This window comes from Dermacentor silvarum, chromosome 2, assembly GCF_013339745.2.
Source record: "Dermacentor silvarum isolate Dsil-2018 chromosome 2, BIME_Dsil_1.4, whole genome shotgun sequence".
NCBI lineage: Eukaryota > Metazoa > Arthropoda > Arachnida > Ixodida > Ixodidae > Dermacentor > Dermacentor silvarum.
In genome coordinates this window covers 32,275,481-32,289,450 of record NC_051155.1, presented here as the reverse complement: position 1 = coordinate 32,289,450, position 13,970 = coordinate 32,275,481, and the positions used below count along the sequence as shown (strand labels likewise).

The following is a 13,970-nucleotide window of genomic DNA, read 5'->3' as shown; positions in this document are numbered from 1 at the left end:
AAGAGTTGAACTCCACTGCAGTGAATACCACTTCAAAAAAAATTCCTGCAACAACAAATAATTTTCTATTCCACCTTAATATATTCATAGGGGTTGCTGCATAAAAAGCCAACCACGGTGAAAAATTGTCCCCACACTGTTTGTCTTTTACGAATTGTTCCCGTGTAACTCACAAAGTAAAATATTACAAAAATCAACCACTTGGAACTTGGCAGATTCAGGGGTGGGACTGCGCAAAGTGATTTTGGAGCAATTTCTGGAGCAAGTAAAATTGTATTTTGGAGCAGTTTGGAGCAGAATAAATTTTATTTTGGAGCAATTTGGAACAGATAAAATAGCAGCAGTTTGGAGCCGGTCAATTTAAATTTTGGTGAAATAACTGAATACTATAACCAACGCACTTCAAAACCATGTAGCTATGGCATACTAGAATGTGGAAGAGTGGGCTGAGCGGTGGCACGGCACATGCTTTCCTATAAAGCCAAAAACATTGATGGCACTATGATTGAACTATATATTCCCGCGCTGATGCTCATGATGATAATGAAAAATGTTCTCAAATTATGCGGCCGAATCAACGCAGAACCATAATTTCTGGGTCACCACATCTCACCGAAGACCCAGAGAACCGCAATCAACCCTGGGCTGGCGTAATGTAAAACGATTCCAATCCGTTTTTATTGTGATAGGAATTATTATTGTCATATTATTATTATTGTGATAGTAATTAGTAAATGATAGTGATAGTAATTATTCCCAAAGGAACTTATAGCAAGAATGGAGGGGGTGCAGAGGAAGGCAGTAAGGTTCGTTTATAACAAATACAAGGTAACGGATTCTCCAACTGAATTACTAAAGAAAGCTGGGTTATTAACACTGCAAAGTCGGGCAAAACTAGCAAGACTAATTTCATACAATCGTTCTAGATCAACACGATGCAGGCACTCTCAAACACTTAATGAATACACTTCCAATTCAAATAGCTTCAAATATTCATATTTCCCTCAAACCATAAGGGAATGGAACCAACTTAGTCCTTGCATTACTAACGCTTCATCTTTAGATATGTTCTTAACTATGGTGGAAATGGTTGTACAGGCTGAGCAGTTTCTGTAATTTTTTTTAACCTGTATCCGGGTTTTGTGTTTCAATCCCCTGATTGCATCATTGCACACCCTACCATTGTAATTGTCATAATTTGTAGTCTCGTAGTGATTTGTTGCATTGCTACTTGTCACATTGTTACTACTGATCTTCATGTATTGATTACTTCAGCGTTTTGCAGTGTATAAATGATTTGATTGTACTTCTTTTGAATTTATATGTATGCCCTCCCTGCTATGATCTCTTGTGAGATCGGCAGTATTGCTAAATAAATAAAAATAAAATAAAACATGGACACTCAAGGTGTATTCCTGCCGTCGTCGTCACTGTGATTTTCCGCATAAAGTCCAGGGGCGATAACATCGTCGCCGCGTGCCTTATGTTGTATGTGCGAGTCAAAGCACGCGAGGGTGAGCTGACGATGGCAGCTTAATCCCACGGGCACAAGGGATGAAAGCGGGGAGGATGCACGCCGTCTTCCGTCACACACAAGGCACCGGTAGGAGGGGAGGGGGGTTCTACTCAGGCGGCTGCTGTGTTTGGTACGGCCATGCTGGCCCCATCTTGAAAGCAATCTGCGATGAGGACAGAGTGCGAGCACTGATAGCTGCATGTGCACTGTGTTTTCGCTGCTTAGTTCGTGTTAAAGCGTGAGGCAGCACAAAGGTCAAATCGCTCGCTGCTGCTGCTGCGCTTCCTCACTCCAGCGTTTTGACAGCTAGTTTCCGTGGTCATCGAGTGAGATTTGTTCATGTTTGCTTGTGGGCGTGTGACACCATGTTAATTAATTTAGTTATAAGTCAATGTTGTGGGAATCCTCGGGTGCCATAACCGCCCCACGGGCAGCGAACGTCGCGTCAAGCGCATGCGTGCCAGGGAGAGTTGGGAGAAGGGAAACTTTCCTTCCGCGGGCGGCGCGCGGGAATCGCAAGCGCTATCAGCGCCACTGGGTGGGTCAAGTGAGATCCCGCTGATATCGCCCGAGTCTCTTTGGGTCCCCAGCAAGCGGCGACGGCGGAAGTCTCCGCCGTCGCTCCCGCATTCCCGCACGTGGTTAGTCAACCGCGTTCTTGCCGCGGCAAACGCCGCGGCCCCCCCGTATTCCCCAGTTGGTAAGTCGGAAGCCCTTCTTTACCTAGTGTATTATTCTCTTCGAGGGAACCCTCAGCGATGTCAACTATAGCTAGCTGGCCTGCTCGAAGTGTTAGTTGCAATCGTAATAAATGCTTTCCGAGTGTACACGTGGTTGTTGTCTATTGTTTCCTCGAGCTTGTACCGGACCGCGGTTGATGCGCAGGCATGCGCCAACCGCGGGGCTCGGTGTGTCGAGGCAGAGGGCCGTTGGCATCCCCCCCATATCCCGACAATGTTTACAAGTTTATACGGCCGATAAAAATACTATCCTTACTTCGTATAGCTGTCTACTAATTTGCAATCGCAATCAATGCTTTGCCTTTCGGGCAAAACTGTGACTTTTTATTTCAAATCTGCCATTCGCCCTTCATGATAGGTCATGATAGGTCATGATAAAAACAGATTGGAATACTTTTACGTTATGCCGCCTTTGGGGACAGAGATGCCCTCCCGCTTCACCCACTGCAGCGTCGTGCGCCTCTCTAATATCTAGTTCGTTCACAGCGCCCTCAGCCTACTTTTTGTTGTTTTGCACCTCAGCTAGGGAACACTGTGCCACTCAACCCACTAAACTGTATTCTAGTACACTCTAAATACAGCCACCCTGGCCATTCCAACAGCAGCAGCAACAACAGCCAGGAGTGGCCGCGTGCACGCCGGCCACTCGCCGGAAGCGCCATCGCACAGTGTGCAGAATGTGAACGGCTGCACTCTTTTTCGGAGAACGAATCCACTCGCTGTTCATAGTCACTGCCAGAGCACACATGCCGAAGCTGTTCTGGTGCAGCGTGGCGCAATTTCAGTCAATTTTCTGTATTTGGCGAAGTTTTGCGCAGGAGTCCCGCCACTGCAGATTGTAAAATGTAGATACCACGCAGATATCGCTTATTCTGACCAAGAGCCCACAAAAGTCGACCTGTGTTGCATGTTTCAAATGCAAATTTCATGTGTTGGAATTGACTGGACAGGCACTGGTCACTGCATTTTTAACCTTGTGTTCGAATCAGCTCCCTTTACCTTAATGGGACATTAGGATACCCTTGCACAGACTTTATTGCTCCAGTGCTCAGCAACAAGTACGTACTACACTGTCACTGCCTAAGCCTTTGAGAAAGCCAGGGCACTTAAGAAGACCAGTCACATGTCTAACATTTATTTAAAAGGTTAATGGCGAAGTGGCCAAGGCCCTCATGAGAGACAGTTGTTGCCGAAAGAGATCAGTAAAATTGAGCAGATTCATTCATGACATTTTACGTCCCTAAGCAACAGCGTGGCTGTGAGGGGCCCTATAGTGTAGAGGTTCCAGTTTTATCTCAAGCACATGTTTTTTGTATTTTTTCAATATGCTTGAAAACCTTGAGCATCAAGAACATGCATAGTAAACAAGAATTTTTGCATTCTACTCTTATATCGATGCTGTCTTCGGGGCAAGAAATAGAACTTACAACTTTATGTTTAACAGCTGAATGCCACACATAACCAGTGAGCAGTGTTTGTGAACACCGATGCTATGTACCGTGGTATTACCAGGTTGGTATTTTATTGGCAGGCAACAGTATGCCTAGCTGAATAGTTACATGAGAGCAGGCTATGGTAAGCCGAGGAGGATGGCCCGCGGCTTGCAACTTACCTCGTGCATTTGGTCAATGCGGCCCGTGTAGAAGAGCAGCCGCTCTGTCAGCGTGGTCTTGCCCGAGTCGATGTGCGCCGAGATACCAATGTTGCGGATGTGCTCCACGTCCTTGTGCCGCTCCTGTGCATCGTCACGCCAAGAGGGAGGGGAAACAACGGTGGTGATAGACCAAGTATGCAGTCACAGTTTTTACGAGGTAAACAGGTGCATCTGCTACCATTAAAATCACTTTTTGGGTCCCATTACACCTCGTAGAAATTAAACAGCACAAAGGGTCTTTTGCTCCTTTCGCACTGTTTGGTTTCAACGATGTTAAAGGGACACTAAAGAGAAACCGGAAGTTGAGCTTTAATGGTAGATTATCCTATCACAATCACAGTCATACCATTCTTACGGCAAACAGATGTTTAATAAGTGAGAAAATAGCGAAAAACTGAAGGATAGGAGCTGACGCCCGTTCGAATTTCCCGCACTACACGCTCGTGACATCGGAGATTACAAACGCAGGCCGGTCGCGATTGGTCGAGAGCGATTTATCGCTGTTAATAAAACGCACAATGAAATACACCTAACGTACATAAACAGCATTTGCCAACTTTTTAAACCGTTTCAATCCAGGAAGTACAAGTTTAGCGCAAGATTAAATAAGAAAAAAATGGCATGGCGATACATCCGGTCGTGATAGTTTCGTAGTTTCGTTTTTGGTCCATGCATCATCGCGCGCGCCTGTTCCGCTCCACAGTGTTTGGTTGCGTGTTGCGTAGCTCGAAAAACGTTGACTTCGCAGGAAACAGCCAGAAAATGCCTCATGTGTGTAGTGTTGAGGGCTGTATAAATGGCCCAAGGTGCTTGCTCAGGGGCAGCAGCAGTGTTGACTCTATTGTGTCCTTTCATGTGGTGCCGTGCAGTGAGCCCCGGCGTTCGTAATGACTCAGTGCTCTGCCAATGATAAAACGGCAAAAGAGTCAGAGAAACCGATGGTGTGCTCTCTGCATTTCTCGCGCTCGGATTATGCATATAATCCTACAAAAAATTATCTTGGCGTGCACAGAGGCCAGTCCTTTCACGAGCAGCTGTTCTCTCAATGCGGCCTTCATTAAACCCCCTACCGGTGCCCTTGCAGCAGCAAACTGGCAGCTCGGTGAGTGCTGAATGTCATTAAATAAAAACCATACCGAGTATGTGCGCAACTTTCTACGCTTGTTCTGTCGCGAACATCGTCGCCTGGCAGACCAGACACACACCTTCTGTCGACGAAAACGAAGCTGTGCTTTCCGCCGGCGCGGCCGGCGGCTCACCGCCATCGCACACGGAAACACCTACCGCTCGAGCACGGAGGATCATTTCGCGCTCCGTTTCACTGAATATCACTGAAATGCAGTCCTGCTTCCCTGACGAGCTCTTCGTTGCAAGGTGCAGTGGCAGCAACGCTATCAATCGCGGCGAATGCAAACGCAGCGGCCATGCAGCCATGATGCAGCCAGCACCTCAGTCGTTTATGCAAGCAGCGACGTATCATGGCGCATTCTGATTTGCTGAGAGCAATGGAATCTGTGACGACACTGCTTCAGCGCCAAATCTGGGGTGAGAGAAATTTGAGGAAGAGATATTTGGTCTTTGTTTACGAATTTCTCCGCTAATGACTCATATTTTTGCACCCAACAAAAACTGCATACATTCCTGAAGGTCCCTCTTTTATTCCAGCTGAACTTTCCGTTTCTCGTTAGTGTCCCTTTAACCTACCAACTAGCCCAACTCACCATTTTGATCCATTAACTTGAGTTGTCCACTCGTGCTCCTTTGCTATCACTTTTACCATGACTATAATGTTTACAATGTCAAACAAAGAATGGGCCTTGCGGCAACAGTGATGTTAGGTCTAAAAGAAGATGCCTGCGCTAGCATTTTTTATCGTTACTGTTCGTGCTTTATAACAGTCATGAGTGTTGCAGAAACATTTAGTAACTTCACACAGACACCCAAAAGAACTATATAGCTAGTTTTGTGGCATGACCGATGCCCAGCTGTGCCGACGCATCATGAGCTGAAGGAACCTATAGAAGATGCCACCGCAAAATATTGCATAGACGTCTGTAGCTTTCTGGACTTCTTGAGTGTGATTGTCGCATAAATGCACCTGCTACCCGACTCTATGCATTAAATTTTGGGCCACTTCATTAAAGGGTACTTGAAACAATGTAGAGCCGACGCCTCTGCAACAAAATTAATTGTTCAATGAAGGATTTCATCTGTCTCGGCCGAGTTCCTATCTTTCATGTGCATTATGAGCGCCACTACAACAAATTTGCCTGTTCAACGAAGGAATTTAGCCATCCCCGACAGCTAATTTGCTGCTTTACAAAGAATGCACATAGCAGTGCCTCCACTGCCCTGTGGTCAGCACTAGAACTAGCAATGTGCTTGACGAACATCCTCCCACAAAGCCCCAGGAATTGCTGAACTCATATGCCACTTGTTGCAACATAGCAATGTGTGTTATGCCTGACGAATACATCAAGGTGGCGAGCAACCTAGTTGTTGAAACCAACAAGGATGGGAAAGAGGTGAAGGTCAAGGAAGACAACAGTGATAAGAGCCTGAAGACGAACAAAACATTTTTATGACGATGATGGCAACAGTGACATTCGACACCCTGCAGTCGTACCTTGCATCGCTCCCAGGTTTCGCCACAACGCGTGCGCGAACCTCTATGAGATAATGGCAGCTGCACTCACACATTCCGTCAGCTAAAGTGTGCAGAAGAAAATTAGCCACTACATTCGCTAAGTATCTTTTGAATTCACGTTCAAAAAAGGTTTTATTTTGCTGGACAAGCTTAACCTGCTCTACTGCAAGCGGTACGGTGCCTGATCTTTACAATGAAGTGACCTGTATAACGAAGCATTTTTGAGGTCCTGACCGCTTCGTTATGAAGGTGTTTGACTGTATACTGCACCTAAAGGAATCATTCAGACACTAGAAGCGTGATTAAAAATTACACCCCTTTCAAGCCATGGTCTTCGTCCTCCACTTGTGTGACTGTAGCTATATCCCGCCCACTTTGGTGCTGCATCTTTTCCGGTGACACAGGTGTAGTCGAGTTCTGGTCAGTTTGAATAAATGTCTTCCAGTCTCGTTTACTACGACCAACCACAAACTAATGCACCACTTCTCATTACCATGGCAAGAATGGCCTGGAGGAACATCGTCTACTGTGCGCATTCGCACTGCCGCAGATGAAACCCACTTCAGATTCATTGTGGATGAAACCAGTAAGTAATTGCAAATGTGACATTAACCTTGAAATAAAACTGATAAGTAATTGCGAATGTGACATTAATCTTGAAATAGAACTGGTAAGTAATTGTAAATGTGACATTAATCTTGAAATAGAACTGGTAATTAATTGCAAATGTTAAATTATTCTTTAAATAAAACAGCGTGCAAGGACGAGGACGGATAGAACAAGAGACACACACCACAAACTAATGCACCACTTCTCATTACCATGGCAAGAATGGCCTGGAGGAACATCGTCTACTGTGCGCATTCGCACTGCCGCAGATGAAACCCACTTCAGATTCATTGTGGATGAAACCAGTAAGTAATTGCAAATGTGACATTAACCTTGAAATAAAACTGATAAGTAATTGTGAATGTGACATTAATCTTGAAATAGAACTGGTAAGTAATTGCAAATGTGACATTAATCTTGAAATAGAACTGGTAATTCATTGCAAATGTTAAATTATTCTTTAAATAAAACAGCGTGCAAGGACGAGGACGGATAGAACAAGAGACACACACCACAAACGCTCACCGCTTCTTGCGAGCACTGACATACTATTTAGGCAAAAATATCAAACTCAATCTCGAGCTTCTTTGTTAACCTCCAAGTTTCTGCCCCCATATGTTAGCACCGGTAGAATGCAATGATTGTACACTTTTCTTTTCAACGACAGTGGTCAGCTCCAAGTCAGGATTTGGCAATGCCTGCTGTATGCACCCCAACCCAATTTTATTCTTCTGTAAATTTCCTTCTCATGATCAAGGTCCCCTGTGAGTAATTGACCTAGATAAACATACTTCTTTACAGATTCTAGAGGCTGACAGGTGATCCTGAATTCTTGTTCCCTTGCCAGGCTATTGAACATTATCTTTGTCTTCTGCATATTCATCTTCAACCCAATTCTTACACTTTCTCAGTTAAGGTCCTCAATCATTTGCTGTAATTCATCTCCATTTTTGCTGAATAGGACAATGTCATCTGCAAACCGAAGGTCGCTGAGATATTCGCCGTTGATCCTCACTCCTAAGCCTTCCCAGCCTAAGAGCTTGAATACTTCTTCTAAGCGTGCAGTGAATAGCAGTGTCTCCTTGCCTGACCCCTTTCTTGATAGGTAACTTTCTACTTTTCTTGTGGAGAACCAAGGTAGCTGTGGAAGCCTTGTAGATGTTTGCTAAGATATTCACGTATGCCTCCTGTACTCCTTGATTACGCAATGGCTCTATGACAGCTGGTATCTCTACTGAATCTAATGCCTTTTCATACGCAATTTCTCGATTACCTGATTGATGACATGGATATGCTCCATCATAGAATATCCCTTCCTGAAGCCAGCATGTTCTCAAAGAAGCTCGAGAACAAGTTAAGGACTGCACAAAGAGCGATGGAACGAAAAATGTTAGGCCTAACGTTAAGAGACGGAAGAGAGTGGTGTGGATCAGAGAGCAAAAGGGGATAGCCGATATTCTAATTGACATTAAGAGAAAAAAAAATGGAGCGGGGCAGGCCATGTAGTGCGTAGGGTGGATAACGGGTGGACCATTAGAGTTACAGAATGGGTACCAAGAGAAAGGAAGCGCAGTCGAGGATGGCAGAAAATTTGGTGGGGTGATAAAATTAGAAAATCTGCAAGTAGAAATTCGAATTAGCTAGCACAGGACAGGGGTAATTGGAGATCGTAGGGAGAGGCCTTCGTCCTGCAGTGAACAAAAAAAATAGGTTGATGATGATGAAACTAAATTTCTTGCAAAATGGTACCTATGTGCGAAGTTTGGGGTGAGATCAGTCAGCAGTTAAGCATGAAGAATCATGCACGGCTAGCGTTCCCATTTATGCTGAAAGCCAGTACATACTGATCTGAACTCTAAAAAGAGGGCTAAAGTTAATGATCTTCTATTTTGAGAAACATTTTGTAAAGCAGATTGTCACCACCGGCGCCCCCTTGGTGATGATGCTGACAGCAGAGTGCCATTTAGCCAGTACTTACCGCCTGGGTCGAGCTGTTGGCTGTCAACACCTGCAGAAACAAAGACAAGGAATTAAGGCTGAGACAGTGATACTGTTGCTGAACCCCCCCCCCCCCCCCCTTTTTCCTCACACCCATCAAACAATATGAAAGGCTCAGTATAACATCATGATGCTTTTCTTTCTGCGTTTTATGTGCTAGTGCACTGTTTTAACATACCTCTGAGTGCATGTACTTTTGTTTTCTTATTATTTTATTTCTATCCTTGTTTGACTGATGTTAGAGTGACTATATTTTTGTTCATCATTATTTTGAACCAAGCTGTAAATTCCATGGAGCAGATGTGTTTGCTTTATGGAGTGTATCTTTCTGCCCTTCTTTTTCTACTATGTCTACTCACATTTCTTTTTTCGTGTAGTGCTCTAATAGCCGTATTATGCTATAGAATATTAGGTGTGCATATTACGCTTTGGTCTGTCCCCATTTACTTTTTATTGTGACACCTGCTGACCCAATGCCTCATACAAGGCCTGTAAGGAAATTTTAAATAAATAAATAATGAATCCTCAGTTTCAAAGAGACACCCAAAATATTTTGGGCATCTTGGACACTTAAGCTAAATCATCGGGAGACATACAGAAAGTGCTGCACTCAAGTGAAACCTCATAAAGCAGATGTAAGCACATGGCAGTTTGTTTTCTAATGGCAGACGTAGGCCTAAGGTGACCTGAGGTCATTCCCATGATCACTGACTGGCCTCATGTATATTATTGCTACAAATTTCCTTTGCACATCACCTCGCACATGAAACAAGACAGAAGGTTTACATGAAGACTGAGACTTGAAGTGACAAACAGTTTGAAAGAGGGGCATCTCTGGAGTGAACATTTTAACAAGAGCACTTGGTCTTCATCAGGATCCTGAAGTCCACTTGCTGAAACTGTGGCGGGTCATCAATTAACCGATTATTCAGATTGTGGGTTCATATATAAACATGAGCTAAAAAATCAAAACTATTTGCTTCAGGACACACACTCTGCTAGTTTTCTGCTTGGTCCTGCTTATAAAAACACTGCGAAGCTGAACACACGCACAAGCAAGCAATACCCACAGTACAAGTAGTTAGGTGTCACAATTACAAACTGCCTAACATGGTCATGCCATATTAATAAAACCTGCTCGTCTGCCTCTAAAAAGCTGGATTTCTTAAGGCACAAACTAAAAACAGCACCATCAGACATCAAACTATTGTCCTATAATGCTTTTATAAAACAAATATAATAATCAATAATAATAAGCAAGTTAATAGGCAAATTGCATGTGGGACTCACTCTGAAAAGAGACATTATAAAATTTGAAATGGTGCAATGAAAAGCAGTTTGTTCAATCTTCAGTGTTTACCAGAGGAATACCTCAGCACTAACGCTTCATGGCCACTGACAGCATTCCTGTCTCACGCAAGACCGAAGAACAATTGCTAGGCTAAAGTTTCTCCACTCGCTTTATTTCCGTGAATTTAGAATCAGTCCATAACTAAGATATGAGCTCGAATTTCAAGACAAACTAGACATACACATGCTTACAACCATGAACTCTACTTTGCAGTAATCTTTTCATGCATCCATTCTTCCTTTGGATTATCAATGAATGGAATGCGTTACCATCTGAAGCGTTTTGTGAAATGGGCAGCCTTGACTTTGAAATATATTAATCTTTCTGTTCATGACCATATAATTTATGATGGCTGTAAATAATGCATTACATCCGAATGTACTTGACCAGTTGTACTTTCTTGCGTTGTACAAACTTTTTACATATCTCTTTCCCTATGATGTGCTCTAGCGCTGAACCACATTTTCACTACTTAAATTTTTTGTATAATGTTTTAATTTATCTTATGAATTACTTTTGTTATGCCCCCCCTGCTGGGTGCTCAGACCATGTTATGTTTTAAATAAAAAATATAAATATTTAGAATGCATTGAAGGTATAATGTACAAACAAAATTTTAAGAATTATTCAAGCTAAGAAAAAACATACTATTATAGTGACCAATTTTACCACACTAATCTACCAAGAAACTTAGGCTACTGTGCATGTGATCATGACAGTGGTGAACTACCTTCATAATATGTGGCAAACAAGCATAACATGTTTCAGTCTTGCAGTGTCTTGATAAAGCCATAGCTCACAGAGTTATCCAGTGTGAGGCAACTCTTTCAAAGGTTAACTGTATTAAGCAAAAAGCCACACTTGAAGTGCAGGCATACTCTACAAGACTGACGATAATGGGACTCAATGAATAAACTTAAAAATTATAAAGAAAGTTGAAAACTTGTAGGCTTTTTGCGCCAGTCCGCCATGTCAGAAAACAAGATGCGAGTAACACCAACAGTCGATAAGCTTTGTTGCGCCATATGTCAAGTAAAAACAAAACCTACCATCAAATTTTAGTATAACCAACTTCTGAGTAGATGGCACAACTAGCCAATTGATGTTTCAAATTCATGGCTTTCTCTGGCCCAGCCAAAGGTGTGCATCGGTGGCCAGACAAGCATACTCAGCCATGGCACTTCAAGGGTCAAGGAGTGAAGGATCGAAAGTGGGGGTTTGTATGACAGGGAACAGACACATCATGACAATAATCAATAGATGATGACTGAAGTATCACAAAGCAACACTTCTTTAAGATGCGGATTGTGATAGCAAATCTTGTGAAATAAGGTGTTATTTTTCTATGTGAAGAAAGAGGTGGGAGGTGTAACACTGTTTGCATCAATGACATGGTAAAAGAATGAAAGTAGTTCGAGAAGATGAAACGTGCATTATGATTCTGTACAGCTTATGCATGATACAGTTCTGTACGTGCACCCTTAGCATATTATGCCACATGGCAAAAGTTTCTGGTGTCACAGCAAGACCACAACCAACAGCAAATACTGCTGGTAGCGGCAAGTGAGCAAAGAAGGGTGAAAATGTAAGCCATGGCTAATTTCTGTGGTAGTGCCTGCTCAACAAGAAGCTACCTAGAAACTAGGGACCAATGACAGGCTTTAAGAACATCTGTATACATGCAAGAACATCATTACCAAAGTAAACTAATTAAATGTCTGGCAGCATGTTTGCCATGTTACAAGGTTCCGCTGTGCTGCGGGAATAATTCCGTTGAACACAAGGCATGCTGCTTAGAAGTGAACTTGAATCAATAAGCACGTTTTGGTGAAGAAACTGGTAGCATGCACTAATTAATTAGCAATGTGTAACTAAAAGGTTACCTTGAAGCCTTGCTCCACAAAGTGGATTCTATTAATGGAGGAAACATTACAGCACACATGATTGAGAGGCACTTCGTCTTAATACAATTCAAGCATGTGATAGATGATCAATGAAGTTTCAGATGTGTTTTTGTCAAGGATGTTCCACGAGCCCCTCCCGCGCGTTTATTACTGCACGACGATGAGGTCGTAGGATAGCAAAGTGAGCGATACTGTAAAGGTCAGTCGTGAAATGTGCCCCTGCAGGCGATATGTAACGCTTAGTACCCAACCTCCGTTTTTGTCTTAAAGTACTGTTCCCGATGAATGAGGTAGTATGCTTGGGTTGAGCACGTTTATATTACCACAATTGTACTTCTCTGTTGCTGTTCTAGCTCGTTGGTGTTACATCTCCCCTTTCAATTTCTTTCACTTAAATAAAGTTGTTTCTCTCTCTCTCCGCTAAACCCACGTCGTGTTAGCCGCTCGCATAAAACAATTTCCACGAAGACTACCCGCTTTCGTGCAACGGCGTTCGTTAGTTCGTTCATTCATTCATTCTCATACTGTTGGATCCTCACGCTCAGCCAAGCAACCGCTTGCATAACGTGACTAAAGGTCAAGATCTATTCACAGCGAAGTCACCCTCCTACTGCATGTCCATGGGTGCTATGGGGTCCAGCTGGCCGCCCTGATCAGCAGAAACACGGAACCGAGCTCGCCCGATCTTGGCGATCGCGGACTTACCGGCAGCCGGCCCTGGAGCCTCTGGCAGCGGAGTATCTCGCTGTGCATGCTCCAGCTTCTCCTCAGTGCTCGTTGCACCCTCCAGATACCCATGGCGTCGCACCGGTCGTTTCTATACTTTCGTTCCTTGCGAATACCTGCCCAGGCCCAAGCAGTGGCCCAATTCAGACGGGAACCACTGCGCGATGAAAGGCAACAAGCACACCGCAGGAGCACATGGCGGAGACCATTGAAAGTGCACGTGACCGGAAGCACCGGAACGAGAAACCAAAAGGGAGCGGCTTGTTTCGGTTTCGCTGAGCGTGCGCTGAGTGAAGCGCGAAACCAAATGTGGGGTCGTCCACGTTTGTTTTATTAAGGTTACAATATATCACAGCATCGATTGCTTAGTCATTAGTATCACATTTTTGTTCTGTGCGTGTTCTGAGCGGACCAAGCGAAGCTACCAGCGGGAAACAGCTCAAACTTCGAATGCTTTCTTCTGCGTATCCGATCTGCGTATCACGTACCAGCTTATCTCCTGTACCATCGTTAAAGCTGTGTCTGATAGCATGGGTGGACGGAGCTATATAGTTGCTGGCATTTCATGGCAAAGCACGCTTTAAGGGAAACTCATACGATCGGACTGCTACACGTATATGTTACACAGGGGAATGTTTTTACACGCATACATTTTACAGTTATATAAAATAACACAATACACGGTGATGTACAGAAAACAATATAACGAACAAGGATTTCAATGGAAAGATAATAAAAACAAAGCACAAATCGCTCACGGAAAAAAAAACTTATTATATGCTTGTATGCATCTTGCAATCTGGCTTTACGTATTTCCAAAAGCAT

The 13,970-nt window shown here is 43.7% G+C and overlaps 1 protein-coding gene across 7 annotated transcripts in view; it reads right to left on the bottom strand.

Moving 5' to 3' along the window:
* The window catches only part of LOC119441408 (elongation factor G, mitochondrial), a 139,031-nt gene extending 125,673 nt beyond the window's left edge, over nt 1-13,358 (bottom strand). For all 7 annotated transcript variants that reach the window (XM_037706033.2, XM_049661247.1, XM_049661244.1 and 4 more), the window contains exons 1-3: nt 13,125-13,358; nt 9,145-9,174; nt 3,869-3,991 (exon numbers count right to left, since the gene is read on the bottom strand). In XM_037706033.2, the coding sequence (XP_037561961.1) occupies nt 3,869-3,991; nt 9,145-9,174; nt 13,125-13,217 (246 nt within the window). In that variant the 5' untranslated portion in view covers nt 13,218-13,358. The remainder of the gene's footprint in view (nt 1-3,868; nt 3,992-9,144; nt 9,175-13,124) is intronic.
* Between the last annotated feature and the right edge of the window lie 612 nt (nt 13,359-13,970).